The 21,613-nt window shown below is 40.5% G+C and overlaps 1 protein-coding gene and 1 long non-coding RNA gene across 2 annotated transcripts in view; both read right to left on the bottom strand.

Annotated features, from left to right (window-relative positions):
- Window positions 1–284: 284 nt before the first annotated feature.
- On the bottom strand, window positions 285–3,802 carry LOC114068173. Its single transcript, XR_003573521.1, has 3 exons — window positions 3,756–3,802; window positions 1,145–1,231; window positions 285–395 (listed from the first exon to the last, which is right to left on the bottom strand). It is a non-coding gene; the product is annotated as an uncharacterized LOC114068173 (long non-coding RNA).
- A 5,306-nt stretch (window positions 3,803–9,108) lies between these two features.
- The window catches only part of MANBA (mannosidase beta), a 48,792-nt gene continuing 36,287 nt past the window's right edge, over window positions 9,109–21,613 (bottom strand). The window contains exons 14-17 of the mRNA XM_027904095.1: window positions 21,006–21,150; window positions 13,769–13,911; window positions 11,763–12,020; window positions 9,109–9,537 (exon numbers count right to left, since the gene is read on the bottom strand). Of these exons, the coding sequence (XP_027759896.1) occupies window positions 9,313–9,537; window positions 11,763–12,020; window positions 13,769–13,911; window positions 21,006–21,150 (771 nt within the window). The 3' untranslated portion in view covers window positions 9,109–9,312. The remainder of the gene's footprint in view (window positions 9,538–11,762; window positions 12,021–13,768; window positions 13,912–21,005; window positions 21,151–21,613) is intronic.

Below are 21,613 nucleotides of genomic sequence, written 5' to 3'. Positions count from 1 at the left end.
TATCAGTGTCGTCCTGGTCAGAGGGAAGTGAATTCACAATCAAAAGTGCACTGGAAGAATCTCACCCGAACCAGGACCAACGGCAACTTCAGCGTGCAACTCCTAGACACTGCTTCCTTCCTCAAGTACATTTGATTTTATTCATTTACAAGCCATATACAATATCCAGGGCTCTACTGCCACATTAATACACAGGACTGGACGCTGTGAAAGACTGACTGAGCTTTTCTGAGTTGTGACGATTTTCTTTTACAGATGAAAGTCACTCCTTGTTAAAGCATAATATGAACTCAAAAAAGAGGTAAGGCACACAGAGCAATAAAAGGATACAGTTTCTAGCTGCTCTCTTCTTAATTTTTGCAGCAGAGTTGCACAAAAAAAAGCTCCTAATATAGCTGGCAAAGAAAAATCATTAATCATAACAGTGACAATTCAGAGAAAAAAGAAAATCCTAAAAAAAAGAATCTTGTATATTTCAAATAATGTATTTAAATTTCACTTGGGTGCCTCTTATTCAAATTTTTTTCAAGTTTGGCATTTTCCTACTTGTAAATAGTTTTTTTATATCTGTTCCTGTTCGAAAAAGTGGGCTTTTTAAATGCTTATTTTTATTTTACTTTTATAATAAAACTCCAAAATTAATTCTCTTGTCTATGCTTGCTGTGATTTTTACATATCTTTCAAAGAATTATTGAAGATTTAGCATTTCAGTTTTAGTCACTGATACAAGATCATGCTGATTTCCAAATACTAAAATAAATAAAGGGTTGCAAGCCACCCGTCTTAAAGCTTGAAGCTTAATCTTTTTTGGTGGGAGAGCAGGAGCATCAGCAACTGCTGAGCAGCTGTGCTTTGTGCTTTGGAATTAAAGCCTCTGCCTTGTTTCAGTTCTCATAATTATGGCAGCAGAGTGTTCATTTACACTGAAACAAGTATTTAGTGTCTCAGCAAAACTCTGATGAGACAGTTCTCCTTTGGGCTATGCAGAAACTCCTGTAGTAACTGGGCTCATGAGCCGTGCTTCTTGTTTCACATTAATTCTGAGATGATAGTGAGGGTAACTGTTACTGATGTTGGCCCAACTAAAAGTACAGAGCAGGTATTGGATTTCATGATGAAAAAGCAACGTACCAATGCCACTCACTTGTAGCCAGTTTTCATGGCACAAAGATGGAGATTTGACAGGGTTGCTCTTGGCTCAGTTCAGTCTTCAGCAGCCTGGGTGTCACTCCTGAGAAAATGAATCAAGATAAACCTTGAGAATGGCTACATTTAGAGCAGTAGTTGCTGTAATGAATTAAACCATGAGTAATGAAAAAACCTTGTGAACTCATTTTATATCCAGCTGAATTACTGAGTATCTTAATTACTTCCAGGGAAACATGATGAGTAACAGTAAAAATTACATTCTTTCTTTCAGTTATTGTATGTATAACCTGCATATGCAGTATCTAAGGCATATGGATTTTTGTTCAATTAATTTACTTGTCTAATAGAAACAGGCAAAGGTTCTCATTTTCTGAGGGTGGAGGGGCTTTCTGAACCCCAGATGAGCTGCTGTCCAACTCAGGGGGCTGGCAGACATTTTTATTGAGGTTTCTACATCCTACAGGTCACCAGCACCCTCTGACTGTTGATTCACGCTTTTTAGCCTCAGTTCTGACAGCTCTGCTTTTAAACCACCAGAAGACACCTGGGCCTATATTTCCTTAAGCACTTTGTGACCAACTGCTGTATAATAGCTATTCATCAGGTTAGTGATCATGCAATGAACAGCAGGTCCCCTAGGCCCTGTGTATTGAAGTGCTTTAAATGGCAGTCTGGCAGCTTCTTTCCTTGCAGCATCTCAGTTTCAGTATATTTTAAAAAAGACGCTTTGGTCCTTTTATTTTTTTTTCCTCTTTTTTTGGAGAGAGAAAAAAATATTAATTTAAAAAGTGTTCTCAGTAATTCAAACTGGAACACTAAATTTCTACAGCTGAGTCACACAATAGGACAACTTTTCCCATCTGTATTAACCCTCTCCATCTTCCACATAGTGTGTTAGAACTAGGCAAGAGGAGGTGGTAGTAAACACCACCTAGTGTAGGACACACTACAGAGAGCAGCAGGACATCTACTGGGAGACATTTGTGTCTGGTGTAGTTCCATTTGGCAGAGCAAACCTGCTGGAGAGCCTAGTGTTTATTGCAAGCAGCTCAGTTAAAACACTAAAACACACAACTTTGCTCTTCTGCTCGACCTCTTTTTCTAGTAGTAGGGGTCACCCTGTACAGGGCACACTGATTCTTGCACTGATGGCACCTGGAAGAAGGTCAGGCTCCTTGCAGATGTGAGGATGAAGGCAACATACATACAGAGGAATGAGGCTTAGCAAGAGACAGTGTGACACACACAAGTCTTGAACATTTAAAGCAAATGTGTTTGCATCAGGGAACTGTCAAAATGTATTTGTGGACCACATCATCATATCTGCTCACTTCAAACACAGATTTATCCTTACACCTCCTTGCCAAGACAGGTAGTGCCATTCCTATTTCACAAGTGTGATAGAATAAACTACAGCTACAGTCCTGCAAGAATCCAGAAAGCAGCTGCCTGAGAGCTCCCACCTGGCTTATAGAGGGAAACCTTTCTGACAGAGTAGTAAGGGTGGAATTTAAGCTTAACAGTTTCATTCAGCACAGCAAGTTAGCATGAGGACCTCACTACACCTTGTAGCACAGGATGTTGTCCCCATTCTGTTCCATATTACTCTGAGGAAACAAAACCGAGAAGGGTATTATTCGCTAAGTTCTAAAAAAACAGGGGAAGGTTTATGATATTTGCAGAAACAACAAAAAACACCCAACAACGTGTCAATGTCAAGAGCAGGTGTCTCTGCACTGTGGCTGGATGAGCAGTTCTGACTAGGCCTGTGCCACAGGGGGCTCTTCCCATGCACTGCATCACACTGCAAGAAGCCTGGTGCCTATTTCCATCAGCAATTAAAGCACTGAGGTTGAAGGTATGAGCAAAAATCATTAATTAGCAACCTCAAACTGATCCTTAAAAGCTGATTTCATGGGTTTGTTGTTTTGAGTGCTAATCAAGCTTCCTCTCGCTTTGACAGTAACTGCACAGATTTACCAGCAACACTTGAAATATTCAAATGGTTTGGTATTAAAATAAGAAAGATTATGTAATTAAGATTTTTTCCCCCGCGAAATGTAACCTTTGGCCATTCTCAGTCATGTTCAGTATTAAATTTTAACTTACTTACACTGAGGATCAAAATCTGAAATAATTCTCAACTTAATCTTCATTTGCAGTGGAATGAAGCTTGCTGCATTATTTTGCTACTTTACTGCAGTAATAAACATCAGAAACTTGTGGAATGCAGCAAAAGTTGTGACAACAGATCACTACAGATCTTCTCTACATTTGATGTAAAATGGATTATTCAGAAAGTTAAACTGCCCTTGATTTTAGATTGGTTGCCACAGCTGTAAGTTTCTTGGCATCATCTTTGGGTGTATTTACAAACTTGAAAATCATTGTGATAGTGGGAAGCATTCTGAAATTTGGTGTACTGCAGGAAGGACAAGAATCTTACCTACACGTGCTGGTGTAAAAACATCTTTTTTTGCTTGTCTAGGCAAGTAAAATGCTTTTTTCCAACATTTAACCAAAAAGAGCCACTGCCCTTGCTCCCTCCAAGTGACAGGAATGGTATTGCCCATTTGCTGCCTCAGGGTGCAGTGGTCAATACTCACCCACGGTCCACAGTTTTTGGCTCTTCTGGATGATCACCCCTTGCAAAGACGCACTCCAGACTTCTGCTGGCTTCAAGGGATTCCTACAGCTACAGGAGAAAGACAAATTAATTACCAAGGAGCTGATTTTCTGCATTCAGTGTTACGAAGCAGCCTGATGCTCTGCTTAGAGCCAGGCTGCAGTTTGTCTGTTATTATTCAAAGCCTGCAGAGATTTCCCCATGGCCTCATTTAAACACAACCACTGTAGCAATTTTTCAGCCATCCATTCACCCTTGCTTTATTTACAATACAGAGGAGCTCTAGCAGATCAGTGGCCTTCATTACATACTGCCAGGGAAAACACTCGTGACAGACTTAACACCTGTTAACCTGTGGCCTGCCATGGCACTTGCCAACATTCCAGCTGAGTCAGCCCACAAAGGCACGGAGCAGCATCATGCCTCTGGGACAGCTAATACAACATCTGCCAGAAAGACAGGGACATGACAACTGCCTCACTTCTCTTTCAGATGTGCAGTCACCTCAGTATCTTTTTGTCTTCAGCATCCCAGGGAAGAAAGTCTATATTTGGCTACAGTACAAACCAAAATCTGTAGCCAGAGCACTTCCAGATGGGTAACAGATGGCTAGATACACAAAACACGTCACTATTCTCACCACTAAGCCTGCATCTTTATGTGCTGCCCTTGGATCCTCACCAGTGATCACACTGGGCAACCCAACCACAGCTTCCTACCACCCTAAAACTACCATGGAACAACAAGAGATGAAGATTTCCCCTCTTTCTTTCATAGGAAACCACCTGAGGGTTGACTTACACCATCATTCCTTTTACAGTTTTTGGGGAAATGGACTGAAGGTTAAACCCTGGGATAGTCCACGTTAGTTGGTTAGACAGAATCACAGGGCCAGCATGGCCAAGTATTATTATTTAGCTTACTTACAATAGGTAAAGGAGGACTGCTACAACAGGAGAAGACAGAGAAGTTGCAATACCTGGCAATCGCAATGTTTGCAGAGAGGTATCAGAGGCTGGCATTTAGGGTTTAGGTTTTTCACCACCACGAAATGGGATTGAAACTTTCAGCTCTTCCATCTGACAAGAACTGCCTCCTCAGTAGGCCACAAGCTCAACAGACTCTTTCTTACTTAGAGCTCTTTTCTGTATTACCCAGCTCCCCACCAGGCCATAAAGCCTGGCTCAATCCACAGGCCAGTGGTTCTACCACAGCCATTCCCCTCCACAGAGTCAACCAGGCACCCAGCCAGCCACAAAGTAAAAAAGCTATGCAAAGAAAGAGCAATCCTGAACCATTTTGAACTCATAGAAATCATCAAGAAATTTCCAGATCAACTCCCAAAGTAGAGCACCCTGAACAGGTCCTGGCAAGCAGCCACGCTCACCGCCTTCCTCCTAACACCTCCGGGTGATGTTTCCCTTCATGCTGCAGTGTCTTTCCTTTGTTGTAGTGGTCTAGACCAGAGACACCTCCTATTTTGGCTGTGATGCACACTAATAACCAAACCAGGTATTTATGGGTCTCTACTAACTGACTCTACTTCCTACAGAAATATGTCCTTTTTTCATTTAAGCTTTGTTTTTCCACCCTAATTAAACTAAACCGGGACTTCAGTTTCACTGTCGGGTAACATCTGACTGGAAAGCAGAGTTATGTAAACCAAATTCTTTGACTGGAACATATCCTTAAACATTCTAACCACAAGTCCCTGGATGACTCAACTTACTACTCAGAGGGTAAGAAAGAAAACTGTGATTCTGACAATATAACAGACTGGCTTGTAAGCTACAAAACCCAACTGTCCTGTCCCGAGAATAAGAAACTCACTGTTCTGTTTCTCTGCTCCTGACACTGCTAAAAGTGCCTGAAATGGTCTCCGCTACACATCTCCAAAACCAAAAGGGGACTAAAGGAAGTAAAAGTACCAAAGAAAGATGTGCCTCTAAGCCAGAAAAACTGTCCAGGCCAAAAGTTATGCAAACAACAGGTAACAAAGACTGACAAACTATGAACACTTTCTTAGAGAGGAACTTTCAGATACATTTGCACACTTCTTTCCTGGAGAAGATGCAGAAGAACTTGAAAAAGCTTCCAAGGACATGCTCAAGTAAACTGAAGCATAATAAGGCTTCCACATTTGGCAGAAAACACCAACAAAGAGGTGCCCCCTAAAGCTCAAAATGGTGTCTGCTAGTCCTGAATGGCTTCAGAGCCAAATCTCTGCCAGAGACCAGTTTTAGGACAACAAATCAGCCAATTCCATACAGCATTCTTCCCAAACTGGCTCTCAGGTTCTGTTCTGGAAGGGCATCAGTCATGGCTGAGGGGTAGTCTGGCTGCTACTTTTGCCATCAGTGGAGAATGGCCAGGAGGGGGCCCAAGAGCAAACAAAGAGCCATCAGTGCAAGTAAATTCACGGGTCCTTGAACAAAACATTGCAAGGGTGCACCCTGAAAGAACACGGATGAGCCCAGTCCCCTCTACTGCTGCCACCAATAATTTAATGGCACTGAGGACAAGCACCATGACACTCACCATATGCTCCTCCCAGTGCTCCTTCTCCTGAACCTCTGCCCACCAGACAGAACTGGCAATACAGGTGCTGCCCAGGAGCTGCAACAACACTCAGGTGGCTACAGATGGATCTGTTGATACAAGTGCTGGGTACCCTGAAGATCTCTTCACTTGCACTGCTATCTTTGCCCTGATCTGAGACAAGAGCAGAACAATGTAACCAAGTATAGCACAATATGCAACTGCAAAAATACCAAGGGGAAATGGTTAACCAAAGCACATGTTACAGCCACTGCTCATGGGGGAGAGAACAGCTTCTATTAATACACACCTACTACAACACTAGGAAATCAAAAGGATGTATTAAGGATATTAAGATAATAATGGAAGTGAACCTCCCCCATTAAATTCTGTTTTGAGCTCAAGCATTTGGCTTAAGCAACTGCTAATCCTTCGTAACAGCTCCTAGTGCTGAATTAAAGCTCTCCAGTGAGAAAGAGTGGACCTGCTCCCTAGGGAGCTCCTGACCTTCAAAAACAGCTATCAAAAAAATTGCCTGAACCTTTTCATGTCAATCTGGCAATTGCAGAAAGCAACAGGGGAAAAAAACATAAAAGAATGCTATTCTGCATAACTGTGCTGGTAGACATTAGTTGCACGGCCACTTCACCATTTATTGATCACGTACCACATCATTTCTTTCACGATCTTGCCTAAAATTTGTGACAGGCTAAACAAGGTCACAGTTATCCAAATTCATGGTTTGTAGCTTCTAGCGATCCAAAAGCTCTTTTCTGTATATCTCAAACTTCACTCATATACTGAGATGCACCAAGAACAAATATCACTGACCTCCAGACAATCCTATTGACTCTTTTTAAACAAGTGACTCTATCAAAGCTTGATTTATTTAACACTATTAAGTGCCATCTAGATGTTGCTGGAAGATACATTTCTCCATCAACATAAGAGAAAGACATCAACAAAACCTGCCCTTTTTCTAATACGCTGCAGTATTTATTAATCATGTTTTCTCCACATTTTTTCATCCTTACCTTATATTGATGCCATTGCTGCTTTGATTTCACTTTGATGCCAGGATACCAAAAAAACTAAAGAATTTTCTTTGTATTGTTGGCACAGGATGCCTTTCAGATAACTTTTAATTTCCTTCATCAGTATCTGCATTTTCTACCTGTTAACTTTTACCCATGACTGTCATTTTCTCTATTTATTTTGCATAACCTATAAACATTGGCACATACATCTCCATATTTTGATTATTTTCATGTTTTCTTTTAGCTAGGACAAGTTTTGAATTGGAAAAAGCCTCCAATGCAAATGCAGTTAGTTGTTTTGGTGACCTAATAAAGAATTTGTAAGCAATTTCCATTTATCATTTCCCTTTCATCCTTAAGTTCTTTGTCTTGCTCAGGAGTATGTGAGTTTTTTGTTAACACCCAGCTCAAGAGCACTAGAGATCACCGAGGATTGGTCAATGTGTTCATCTCTCTGCCCATTAAAACTGTGATCACTGCAAGAAAACAAACATCCAGTTCAAGGTCTCTAAGTGCTGAGCGGAACAGCCCCACAAGAGCTCGAGACCCCCACATCACCGGCAAATATCATCTACGTAGTGCTTTTACAACACAGATGGACATCACTGATAGAGCCTGTTCAAACATTACCTATTGTGGTGCTGATTCTGCTTTGAAAGAAAATTAATACTTGCTTGGACTGTGAGGGGATTCTTGTGGAACCCCAGCAAGATCCCAGCTGCAATTCAACCCACACCTGACACACAAGCCCACTGTTTAGCAACTGACCCACAGAGTGGTTCGGTGGCCTTGATTTCCTGAGAGCCAAACCCTCAGGCTTTCAGCTCCACAGGCTACAGCAGTCCACCACGCTGAAGCAGGCTTATTTTCTTTGTATCAAACGCCCAAGTGAGACGACATTTCTATGAGAAATCTAAACATTTTAAAAACAACATAGTTGGAAAGAGAATGTAAGGTGAACCACCATTACTTTGCATACACTAAAGAGTTCAATGTGCCACCAGATGTAATAATGAGTCAAGAGTGTCTTCTAGGGGGAACCACAGAAAGGAAAATGTTGAGGTTTTTCCTTGTTGGAAAGAGAGGAGGATCAGTGTAGAGCATAGAGTTACTCATGAGGAATGGCAAGAGGTAACAGAATGGCTATGCAGCAGTGTCTGAGTGAGATCAGCAGCCCCTGCACTCTGCATTTACTAGAGAAAAAACAGTCACTTGTACCTCTGTGGTTCTCTTACGTGACCATTTCTTCTCTGTACTGCCTCCTTTCTCTTGGCAGCTTTGGTTAACTCTTCTCCCCACTCCTTTTCTCACATGACACATTATGTGGGATCCCCGCACAGCAGCAAAAGGTTTGTGACTGCACCTGCAGCTCTCTGGGCACAGTCAAAGCTAGATGCAGGGCTCTCAAAGGCTGTTGCTTATTTTGCACGAAAAGAGAGCAGACAACAAGTCTTGTACTGAATTCCTCTTTCAGAAGTGGGAACAGATCTGTCTGACGTCTGACTCAACAGCCCAGGTTTCATGCCTTGCAGGGGGCAGGCAGGACACCTAAGGGATGACAGCCACAGATCTGAAAGGGTGGGACTAATGCCCTCCTGATCTGGGGGTAGATAGATCAAACAACCTGAAGTGAAGGAATACTTGTGGCAGTGGGCCCAGCTTCATCCTTGCCCTTCCCCCTACTCCCCAGCATACCTTGCTGTTACCCTAAGATAAATTTTCTCTTACAGCATAGTGAAACTAGAAAAACTATGGAGGTACTTTCAAGACACCACATATATTATATGTAAGCTTTGTTGCTGGTATCTTTACATTGAACCAGCAGTTAAAATTCACATATGACAGGAACAGGTAGCATGTTCTCCAGTTGGCTCAAATTGTATGTTCCTTCAACTTCAGTCAAACTGTTTTAATTTTTCTTCTCCTCCTGTTTCACTTTATCTAGAAGGAAATGAGGTATTTTCAGACAACATCCGACAGAGAGGTCAAGGTTAGTGAATTTTCTAGTTCTTCCACACTGGTAGGTTCCCAAGGATAAAACACAACCACTTTCTTCTTTTCAGTCATGAGGAAACCATTATCGCTAAATCTGCCTTTTATACTCCCTACATCCAGTGAAACAAAAGGAGCAATTGCAGTGGTCTGAAGAACAAATACATAAATATCATCTTGTTTGGATACAGAGGCCTGAAAGAGAAATAAAAAATTAAATAAATAAAAGAAAATATGCATGTTAAAGAAGACCCCAGTTACACCCAAACTGGTAAAAGAGCTGCATGCCTATAACAAAGGCTGAACAACCACATTTCATCCAAATTAATATTCTCTTCTGGAAACCAACAGGATTCATATGCAAGAATCATGCAAAAACTGCAAATGTTATTACAGCGCTGCTACAGAATACTACAGATGGTGGAAGAATACCAAACTGTTATCACTCTACCATCTTCTTATGAAAATAACTGAATAAATGGCAATCTGACTTGTACATAGTACTTGTATCTTGTACTTACTGCTGTGAAAGAGATTTGTCCTTTCATAACACTTCACTCAACCTATCAATTCACAACTACTAAATTGCCATTCCAATTACATCCATGATAGAAATAAAGAGAAGATGGTAAAAAAAAAAAAAATCACAGTAACACAAGAGGTCATCTCATCTTAATGGAACATGGTAGTGAAGTCCTTATACTATGTTTAGTAAAATATAAAAAAAAAAAAAAAAAGTTGTAAAATATCAGGACAAGGTTTAATGTTTTATATCAAATTCTATCAGCAGTTAAAGAGTAGTTTGAGAGTAGTTAGAGAGACTTAAAATGCCAACCAGGATGCATTTTCGTGCAGCACTCCCCATTCACCATAATGAAATATTATGCTACATAGTTTTCAAATGCCAACTAATTATATATAAAAAGAAAACAAATTATATTCAGTGCAGATGTCACATTCCAGTTACACAAAAAGCAACACTTTTTGAAGCACACATCCTTTGCACTTCATGTTTCCTGAAGAAACACTACCATCTTCATGCTTTTTAAAAGCAATGTTATTAACACTAGCTCTTCGATTAGCAATGTATTTGAAAATCTAGTTAATTTATTAGTAACTATGCATAGAAGCACTAGCCTCTTGCTAAACAGAATAACATTTTTAATCATAGCTGCATACTCTCCTAAAATGACCACCATGAATTTATCCTTGTTAGCCATCTGTATTGCAAGGACAACACAGCCACGGGATAAAGGAGTGAAATTTCCCAACGATGCTCCAGTTGCAGAGCTTTTATGATTGATGATGTCACCCACCAAAAAAAACCCCAGCATGACTCAGACTCCAGATTGTGCTACCAGTGAAAAAAAATATAAACAGGCTGATTTCTTTCCTTTGTATACACAGGAGGCAGACTGCACTGCCATGAAAGAGATAAGAGGGGAAAATCTGGCCTATTTTCTTTTTGTAAAGCAATTATGCTGGTCCAGATTCAAAGAGATTAAAGACCTCTATTTCCCCCTTGTTTAGTTTACTCCCAAAGAGCAAAGCTGCAGTTTAAAAGCCAAATGTGAGAAGGCACAGGTCCTCATCCTGCCAATCTGATGATTAAGAATTTTGCAATAAGAGATACATGCTAAGAAGTGAGGCTTAACAAAATGTGTGTGTGTGTACACACACAGAGCATGCATGTCCCTCTGTACACAGCATGCTTGCAGGGGGCAGAAGAAATCTAGGGAAAAGCACCAAATTCACTAAATTTTATACAACACTAATGCTTTTTGTGCCTGTTCAGAAGACTGACACACTTGTCAGCTATTAAGAAATAATCACTATTATGCAAATCAGAACCCTTTCTGGAGGGCAGGGATTTGAAGAAGGAGGGAAGGAGCACAGAATATTACATTTTAGCAATGGTACACTGATCTGAGAGCATGAGCACTTCAAGAGGAAATATGAGCACTTCAAAGGGGAACAAAGGAAATATCATGACTATAATGCACTCCACACTCAACTGAATTAGGAACACCTAATAGTGACATTACTGTCTGCAAGCCAAAACACTTGTCATGATGCTTTTTGCTATCTAGGGACAAGAAAGTAAGAAAGGAGCAATGCTGCAGCAGTCAGGTGAAAGACAGTCTAAAAAAACGAAAGGGAGACTTCATTATTTGAAACAAAGAAAAGCCCAGGCAAAAAACACACATGAAAACAAACAAACAAACCATCAGTCTTATTTAGATATTCATATAGTGATAGAGAAAAAAAAATCTAATTTTGAACTCCACATGGAAGCTAGAACAGCAACAACTAAGGACAAGGAACATTCAATGGAATCAGACACTGCATAGCAGGCAAACCACTCAAACCAGTAAGATTAGCAAAATCAAACACAGTAATTTAGCATGATTGATGCTTACACTAAGCTGGGTCTTTTCTAATCCTACAGCATCCTTTGGTGATGAAAGGAAGAAATGGTTCGTAGGACTCTGGAGGCCATCTTCTCCCACAAGATAGAAAGTAATAACACAGCTTTTCCTAGTACAATTCCTGCATCTTTCCAGAACATCACTTATGGATTCCTTGTAGATGGTGACAGCACTTTGTGCTTTAACAATCACACCTTCTTTGGCAAGGGTACATACTGGCTCCAAAGAACTCCAGGTGTGCACAACGACCTATCAAAGCATGTCAAAAGAGCACAAAGCTTAGAAGAAAAGCTTCATCTGTGAAAACAATGCAGCATCCTAGGTTTCAGATTGCTCATTGCAACAGATGTTTTCCTGATAGCACCAGCTGATTTCCACCTAGCAATAAACTCCACAAAGATTTAAACAATAGATATGGCATAATAATTATATCATTCTAAAAACAGTCCATTTCAAACAGTCTGGAGTTGTTGTTACTCTGGATCTGCAAGACTTTGTTTTCTCTAGGCTCCTTGAGAGGAGGGGATTGGCAATTTCTGCCAAGGGAGTGCTGGGAAATGGAATTAGTGAGTGACTAATTTGTTGACTCTTTTTCCTTCTCTCCTTGATTAAAAAAGAAGTCAAGCAAAGGATTTTCTTAAGATTGCTCGGTGTTATCTGATGTAACTCAACTGGGTAAGCCAGAGTTTCTGCATAATCACCATTAAACAGAAGCAAGCTGCATCATCTTAAAAGAGACTACAAAAGTGATATTAATACAGCAAAACATGCTCCCAAACATCATGCATGCATTAGGAACACACCTTTAAAAAAGGCATAATTTGGAAGATAAGCACGTAATGAGAATTACAAAATGCTATTTATTTCATAAATGTTAGATTATTTTTTACCTCAACTCAAGGAGTCTGCAGTCAGAAAAAGATCATACCTCTTTTCAAAAGTTAAGTTCCAAATTTTCTTGAAGTGCAAAATACAGTATTCATCAGAACTACTCTACTGCCAGTTATTTTCTGATGTTATCAGAAAATCTGAATTTGTTTGTTAGAATAACTCAAACCAGAAATAAACAATTTCATTAAGTGCAGCTCTAGCCCAAGAACTATCCAGAAATTGCAACCATTTTCTGTACCATATATACCTATTATATATAAGCAACCTTATAAATCTGAAAATTCATGGAAGTTCACCAGACAGAGCAGTGAACTAGGACCTAAAACACTCACACTACTAGTTTCAAAATGACTAGTGAGTCATTCCAGATCTGTTTTTCCATCCTTACCAGAGTTTTCACATAGGACACACTTTATGCCAGGAGTTGTATCTCATCGTGCAAAATGGTCCCTAAATTCATTTGGGATCTGGTAGCCATATGATTAACAGCAACAAAATGTAACAAGCTGAAAAGGAAGACTGTGGTCTACAAGGCAACTCAGCAGCCCAAATGCTTCCTACTATCCTATCAGTTTCTATAGCAGCATTATCAGAAAACAGTTCAGGCATCAATTGAAAAATCGTACCACTGCATAAGTGACCTTGCAATTAAAGTACACCTTGATCTCCTATCAATATTCCAGAAAATAATCCAGTCCTTTTTCCCAAAGTGGTATAATTTGAGCGCTGGTAAGCAATGGTGCAATCCCTTTTTCTCACCCCTGGTTAGTCAGTTAACCTAGTTCTAACACCCAGGAACAGTTTTGCTAAGCAGTGCGGTACCATTTTTCACACTTTGTTCTATTTAGCCATCAATCCCTTTAAGATTTCAACAGAATAGTTAATTTCAGCCTTGTACCTACAGGCTGAAAGCAAAGCACTTAATTCCTTCTTCTGTGAAGCAGTACACACTGCTATAACAGAAGACAGTGTAGCCCCTGGGAAGAATAAAGACGAGTTGCACCTCATTGTGTCTGAACAGAGCTTGAACCTTGAAGATGTGCTCTTTCAGCTTCCCCCATTTTTCCAGGAGGCAATACAAGAGTGGTGAGAGAGGTGTCACTTACCCTCAAAGTCAGCTTCTGGTCCTCATGAAGATCTGAGACACCGTAAATGTACAACACACCTTGGTCTTCATAGGCCACAGGCAGCAGTGGTGCAAAGAAGTTCTGGGCAAAATAATGGAGCAGTTTCCACTTACCACCATACTCTGTAAAGGGTTAAAAGGAAGAAAGATTCAAACTGAATCCAAGATTGCCTTGGCACTCAATCTCTTCCTGTGCTTTCTGGTCCTGCTATGGCAATACAACATCCTCCTCCACCCTTTTTTACCTCTACCAAGTGCAACAAATGACTGAAGGTACTCTAGCTCCCTTCCAGGCAAGGCTCTACTCTAAAAAAGATTTGTTGTTCTTTGAAGCTTTATTTTGAACTTCACCAAAAGGTTAAATTTTCTACCTCTTGGCCCTATCATTGTTATGCTGCCATTCAGCTAAACAAAGCCTTAAACACAAGTGACAAAACTGACACGGCATACCACAACATAAGGTAAGCAGCAAGAGCATCTATGTTGTTGAGGATCCAAACACACTGGCATTGCCACAAACCAGCACTACTATAAAAAGAGACACCAGAATCTGACTTTTGGTGCTCATACAAAGCGCTTTCTTCCCCTTTTTCCCTCCCCCTCTTTCTTAGAGGAACATCAATAGCAACAAAGACAACAAAACAAGTTGTCAAACCAAAGACAACTCCGAGCTTGGCAAAATGAGTTTGCCAAGATGTAGTGACAACACTTACTTCATGAGAGCTAGTATCCATGACAGACATATGCCAATCAGTTCACACTGCCTCTTTAATGAGATGTACCTCATTACTTTTAATGCTTTGAAAGTCTGCCATTAAACTGGAAAAGCCATCAAACACTGTGTCCTCTCCAAATAAAAGCAATTTTGCCAGATACAATAGTGCCACATAATCCTTTTGGAAGAAAAGCTGCTTCCATTTCTTCCTCTATTAACCTTCCATCTAGCACCCACCATCAGCATTTTAAGTCTGTCTTTGCTCAATCATTATCCAGTCATTGAAACAGCACTAAAAAGAAGTAGCAAGTCAGCTGCACCATCTCATAAGGAAAGAAAAGTTAGATACTGATTTAATTCTTAGTTTTGGCTCTTAGTTTTATACAACAGGTTTTAAGTCCATGGATGCTGAAAAATATTTGCAGTAATATGTTTTTCTTGTAACTAATTACCTCTCTGTGTTTTGGTGCCTGTACAAAGCTCTTAGCATTTTCAAACATCTCATAATTAAAGACTTCATTCAGAGTGATGTATCCTTTAAAGGGTGTGTTTGTGACTTTCCCAGGATGACTTGAATATGCTCTGCCTGCACTCCACATAGACACAAATGAACTTTGAGGAGAGCAAAGTGCATTAGCTCCAGCTTATCACCTTACACATCACCTTGTTCTCAGCGAGTTCACAACCAGCTAGCTTGGAGTACAGACAAGAAAAGCTCAAATCTGCCTGGAAAACCCATACAAGATTCAACTGTGCTGTGAGATCAGTGCGTTGCCAGAAAAAACACCATTCAAATTAATAGTACTGAAGCAAACCAAAGAGGTAAGTCTGAACGAAAACTTCAGGAGAGGCTGCTGAGCTTCTTCAAAACAGACAGCTGACGAACTGATGAACATACTCAGTATATTGGTTCTGCTCAGTATATGGAACTGTAGAACCATTTATGTTGCAAAAGACCTCTAAGATCATGACATTAACTGTTCACCTGCCAAATGCACCTCTAAATCACGTCCTTAAGTGCCACATCTATACAACTTGTAAATACCTCCAGGGATGGTGACTCCACCACTTCCCTGGGCAACCCTGGCCACCCTTTTGGTGAAGAAATTTTTCCTAAGATCCAATCTAAACTTGCCCTGGCACAACTTGAGGCCATGTCCTCTTGTCCTGTCACTTGTTACTTTTGAGAAAAGGCCGATGCCCACCTGGCTACAACCTCTTTTCAGGTAGTTGCAGAGATTGGTAAGGTCACCCCTGAGCCTCCTTTTCTCCAGGCTAAACAATCCCAGCTCCCTCATCTGCTCTTCAGGCTTGTGCTCCAGAGCCTTCACCAGCTCTGTTGCCCTTCTCTGGACTTGCTCCAGCTCCTCAGTGTCTTTCTTGTAGTGAGGAGTCCAGAACTGAACACAGAATTCAAAGTGCAGCCTCATGAGTGCTGAGTAGAAAGGGGCAATCACTGCCCTGCTCCTGCTGGCCACACTACTTCTGATCCAGGCCAGGATGCCATTGGCCTTCTTGGTCACCTGTGCACACTGCTGGTTCATGTTTAGTCTTAAGTCAACCAGCACACCCAGGTCCTTTTCCTCCAGGCAGCTTTCCAGCCACTCTACCCCCAGCCTGTAGCTCTGCATGGGGTGGTTGAGGCCCAAGTGTAGGAGCTGGCACTTTGCTTGTTGAACCTTGTACAACTGGTCTTGGCACATCAATCTAGATCCCTTTGTAGAGCCTTCCTACCACTCCCACCCAACTTGATGTTTGAAAACTGATTGAGGGTGCAGTAAATCCCCTTGTTCAGATCAATAATAAAGGTATTAAACAGGGCTGGCCCCAAGGCTGATCCCTCTGGAAGCCTGCTAGTGACCGGCCGCCAGCTGGATGTAAGTCCATTCAGCACCACTTTCTGAGCCCGGCCATCCAGCCAGTTTGCTTTTGCAGTGAACAGTGCAGCCATCCATACCACAAGCAGTCTTTTTCTCCGGGAGAATGCTGTGGGAAATGGGTGTTAAAGTCCAGATGACAACATCCACAGCCTTTCCCTCATCCACCAAATTGGGTCACCTTGTCATAGAAGATCAGGTTGGTCAAGCAGGACCTGCCTTTCATAAACCCATGCTGGTTGGACCTGATCTTCTAGTGATAAGAATGAAGCCATGTTCTAGTATTCCAAGGACAATTCCTGACTGAAAATATTGGTGGTTTAAAGGACAAATCTGCCAATAACAGGGAGTGCTAACAAATTACTCTTCAGGGTCATTACACTTGAGATGATCAGAGATTTGGACTGGGGATGGATTATCTGAAAGAGAGTAAACTGTAGAGCAGAATCTGATCTAACAAATAAAAGCACTGGGTCTCATATGAGAAATGGGCTGAGAGGGTCTGTGAGGGGTTGAAATCTCTAAAACTCTCAGGACTGCTACAGGACTCTCAGGAATTTCAACTGCCAGTGCAACAGATGCTGCTCACTGCAGACTCCCAACACAGCCCATCAGAGTTCAGAGAAATTACACAGCATGGACTGTGGTTTCAGTGCCCATTGACTCGAATTTTTTTCCTGAGCTTAATTTACATGATGAAAATCTAGGCTTCAACTGTCTTAAATATGTAAATCAGTAATGCAATTGATGCAGGGCAGTTTTTGTTACTTTGTGTAATATAAAATTGTGTTTCTCTTTGAATGGGCCCTTCTCAGTCTCTGCTGTGCCTTGATTTCCAAATGGGTTACACGGTTGGAACCACACTGCAGTGCTTACTGGAGGGAAAGAGGTTTGCTATCTGGGCAGCAGATACAGAGATCCTCAAGAAACCTGTACAGAGGAGGAAAAAACTCAGAGTAAATCTGACATTACACTTCCACAGGGAAACAAAAACAACAGAAACTCCAACCAACACACAAAACCAAACAAACCACACACTTAAAAGTTTGTACCATTTCAAAAAACCATTCTACTACCACTACACCTATTGTTTTGGAATGTTTGAAAGCATCACCAGTCTGCTTACCTCAGATCAGCTTTGCAAGGTTGATATTTCCCTTTCCAAAAAACCTAGAGCCACTCTAAAGAACCAAAGCTCAACTGTTGTAGCAGTTTCACACAGGAAGTGTCTTTCAAATAAAACTTTTCCAGCAACAGGATCTTGGTTATACAGTTGTCAAAGTAATTTCAGGCAGCAGAGAAAACTGAAGGTCGCTGATTAAAAAAAACCCACATTCTTTCGCTCATCTGTTGCCACATTTCTTATTTAAAAACAGGCAAGTTGCATATAAATGCCCTCCCACCTCCGCCCCAAAAAAATGGATGTAAGAAATCTGAAGATCAGGTAGCTATCGTGAGAAACCTCTGGGCCTAAACTTTCCTGTTAGAGACATGTGTGCCCAAAGGCAAGAGTCAAAAGTTATTTAAAACAGCCCTGGGGCTGTTTTCTCCTCCTCCCACCACATTTAAATAAATTCTTAAAGAGATCCAAGTTCCCCAATTTTTTCCTGATAACATGGGGTTGGTACTCTCTGAAGTATCAAACTTCAGAACAGGAAACTAAAATTAGATTTGTAATGAGACCTCCTTACCCTTTTTTCTGACTCCTCCCTGAAGCTTCTACAGTGATAGCAAGAGCGAAAACAAACAGTTCTGCCTGAAATGATTTTAAATTCATCACTTCACACCATTAAATACAACCCAAGAAACATGCTGTTCGTTCTTTGTTCACCCCAGTCTCACGAATTCAGATCAATTATTCTCCATAATAGCCTGTACCAGGGCTTACCGGGGGCTCTAAATATTGAACCTGCAATAAAAGCCAGTTATCTGTTCAAGGGAACCTTGTGACAACTGAGTTGGGTCCCTCAAGGTTACACTCGTGTGGGAGAGAGATAAATTGCCATGTGTATCACAGCACTCTTCACCAAAACATACAGCATAGATGCTAAAGCATTCAACATAGCACAACCTGCTCCACAGCTAACAGCTAACAGTCAAAACCCAGCTGTGATAAAAGCTGTTTAGTTCTGAGCTGAAGGCAGGAGTACTATGACAGCAGTGCAGCGCTGTGTTTTCATTCAATCCCAAGCAAACATCTTAAAGGTAAAAATTAAAAGGATAAACACTCACTACCTTCTTCCCTCCCCACTTCATGAGGAAAGATTTTTGCTTTGTAGGGGAAATTATGTAAGCCCCTCCATGGCTCTCTGTGAAATACCAGATTTAAATAAAAGCACTCACTGGTGGTACTACTTTGCCATCTAACAAGATGCAGAAACGTGGTTTTGAAGTGCAAATAAAACTAATTTCTCCGAAGTTTTGCATAATTCCAGCCATTAGCATTTCAAAATCCCCCTACCACACTGCCTAATTAAATGAATATTAAACCTTTCCTCATTCCACTGAGGGAATAGAACAAAACAAAGGGACAGCTGTATCTCTGCTGAGCTTCTTTTCTCTAAACCAACTTCAGCAACACATGAATAATTCAAGTATTTGATATATTTTCTACAGTGATGTCAGCTCTGCACTTAAAAAGACATTCATGGTCCCCACGATCTCTTCATCTATCAATACACCTGTCTTTACAAAGAGACATTTTTCCAAGCATCTTTTCCCCTTGAGGTACTTTAGGCTTCAGAGTATCACCCAATGCTAGAATCATAAAAATGAACATGGTGATACTGTATTTCCTAACACAAGCCTAGAAAGTCCCAAAAGATGAGCACTACAGCTAGGCCATTGCCTTGAAATTTAAATAAATTAGCCTGTTTCTTCTACTAATTTGTTTTCCATTGTTGTTGCACTTATTTTGTTTGGATGAACAAATGGAAAAAAAAAAGAAAAAAAACCAAAAAGGGAGAGCAGAGAAAGACAGAAAGGATGAGGTGAGCTAATTCTTTTTTTTCAAAGGAAGGGCAAGTGGCACTTTGTTCTAAGGACAGATCAAGAGCTTCACACTCTTAGTTTTTTCTAGTTCACTCTTATTTCTTCACACTCATGAAATGCTTAAATCAAGATTTTCAAAATTAGAATATTTAAGAAATAACTAAAATTGAAAGAGAATATACCCTAGTCCTATACAGCTGCCATAAAACAGTTCTCCCTCACAAAATGACTTCTAGCCAAAATTGAACATGAAACACAGCCACTTTCCTCATACCACACACTCCTCATTCCTCCTCTATTTCTTACTGCCTGAGTGACTTATCTCTTTATATGTCTGATTACCCTATTTTTGTGTTCTAAAAAGAAAAAAAAATATATATAATATATATAATATATAAGGAGATACCATGTGTGTAAATAGCACATTAGCAGAATAATTTAGTCACAAAGAGTGATCCACCCCATCTGACATCATGTTAGACACCAAATCCCAGCTAGTCATCTCCTATAAAGGGCTTCTCAGAAGCTCTGCTGGGTGAGAGGTTTCATATAAAGTTCTATGAAAATCACATTTAGCACAGAGAAGATAATTCCTCCTAGTTATCAGACAGCTAAGGACACAATGAATCACGTTTGGAGATAACCATCTCTCCCTCAACTGACTAGAGAAGAAAACTAGAGGTCCAGTCTTTACCCTGTAAATGCCATCCTGCTGAGAATAGCATCACAGTTCTGGTGTTTTTTGACAGTGCACTATTGGCAGCTCAAGGGAGAGGTTTTGATCCTTTTACCATGGGGGGGGGGGGGGGGGGGGAGAGAGAACAAAATCAATCAATTTTGTTGAGATTACAGAAAGTAAAATTATATATGAGTGTTTCCTCTTACTCTCCTACACAGCTACCTCCTCCTCTGTCCATTCTCACCGTGGGTGGCTGGGTGCACAGATGCATCTGTACGGCTGAGACAATAAATATAATCAGGGACTTCCCCTTTGAAAATAGAATTTACTAGAAGTCTCCAAATTTTAAATAATTGATTTTTGTAATTTTAAAATAATTAGCTTGCAAAGGGATTTTTTTTTTTCTGGAAAAACCTGGAAGATGTATTACATACAGTTGGGAGGATCCACATCTACGTAAGAAAAGGAAGGGTAGTTGGAAGTTCACTTCACAAGGGGATTGTGCCCTCAGTCTTAACCATCACTCCTTCCTAATAGGCAGCTTAGTCTGGTTTCAATGATATTATTTCCTTGAGAGAAATAAGAATACTGCTTAAACAGAAAAATATGTATTTTTAAGAAATTAAGAGCTGCATACAATTTTACTTCTCCAAACTAAACCCTGCTAAAATAAGGGTAAGAATTGGTGATTCCTAAATTTGAGCTGCAAAACTTCCATAGGAAAATAACTGCTTTGTTCTATACCCTCTTCCACTTTCACAGACTATTAGGACGATCCTGAAAACACACCTTTCTCAAAAGCATTTCTAAAGGATGGACAGAAATATGTTCAGGGTTTGTAAAGTCATCCAAGAGACAGAGCAGAGCCGTACTTCTTATTCTGATATTTCCAGATGAGAAAAACAAAGCAAGGCTGGTAGTTGGTGCTTTTCACCAGACTGTCACAAAAACTTACCCAAGGAGGCCCATGAAGGTGCCTGCCAAATGTCATTGAGTTGCCAGTACAGAGCTCCCATTGTGTGTCCTTCTCCCTTGATTATTTCACTTTGACTAGCACGATAGAATTCAGTTTCTGTCTTTGTACACTGAGCCTGCATCACCTTGATCAACAAACACAAAAAAATTATTTCTGGTATATTGTATTCTACTTTCTTTCAAACTGTGTGAATATATTAACATACAACACACACTTCACAGCAGCAGCACATTTAACTTTAAACCCCCAAGAGCTGCCAAATGATATTATGCTGCATTACCTCCAGTATATATTCCCTTGATGTCTAAACCCCTATGATCTGAACTTACAACACACATTCCACTATAAAGCCAAAACTTTGCACCAAAAGGGCAACCTTTCTTCATCTGCACTCCCACTTCTTTTCTCTTTCCTCACTTCATCTAAAAAACACTTTTCAGAATTTTCCATTGGCCAAGTTGTCAACAGATGTTAAACAGCCTGTTATGTTCTTCACAAAGCACATTACTAGGCTGGGGAAGTATTAAAAGGAATTCTTAAAATAAAGTTAAAAATCTTTAGGACAGCTCAAAAGGTAAAGATATCAG

This window comes from Empidonax traillii, unplaced genomic scaffold (genome assembly GCF_003031625.1).
Source record: "Empidonax traillii isolate 1590-97213 ecotype Southwest subspecies unplaced genomic scaffold, ASM303162v1 scaffold1008:size296636, whole genome shotgun sequence".
Taxonomy (NCBI): domain Eukaryota; kingdom Metazoa; phylum Chordata; class Aves; order Passeriformes; family Tyrannidae; genus Empidonax; species Empidonax traillii.
Note: the sequence above shows the minus strand (reverse complement) of the source record. Positions and strands in the feature narration are given on the sequence as shown.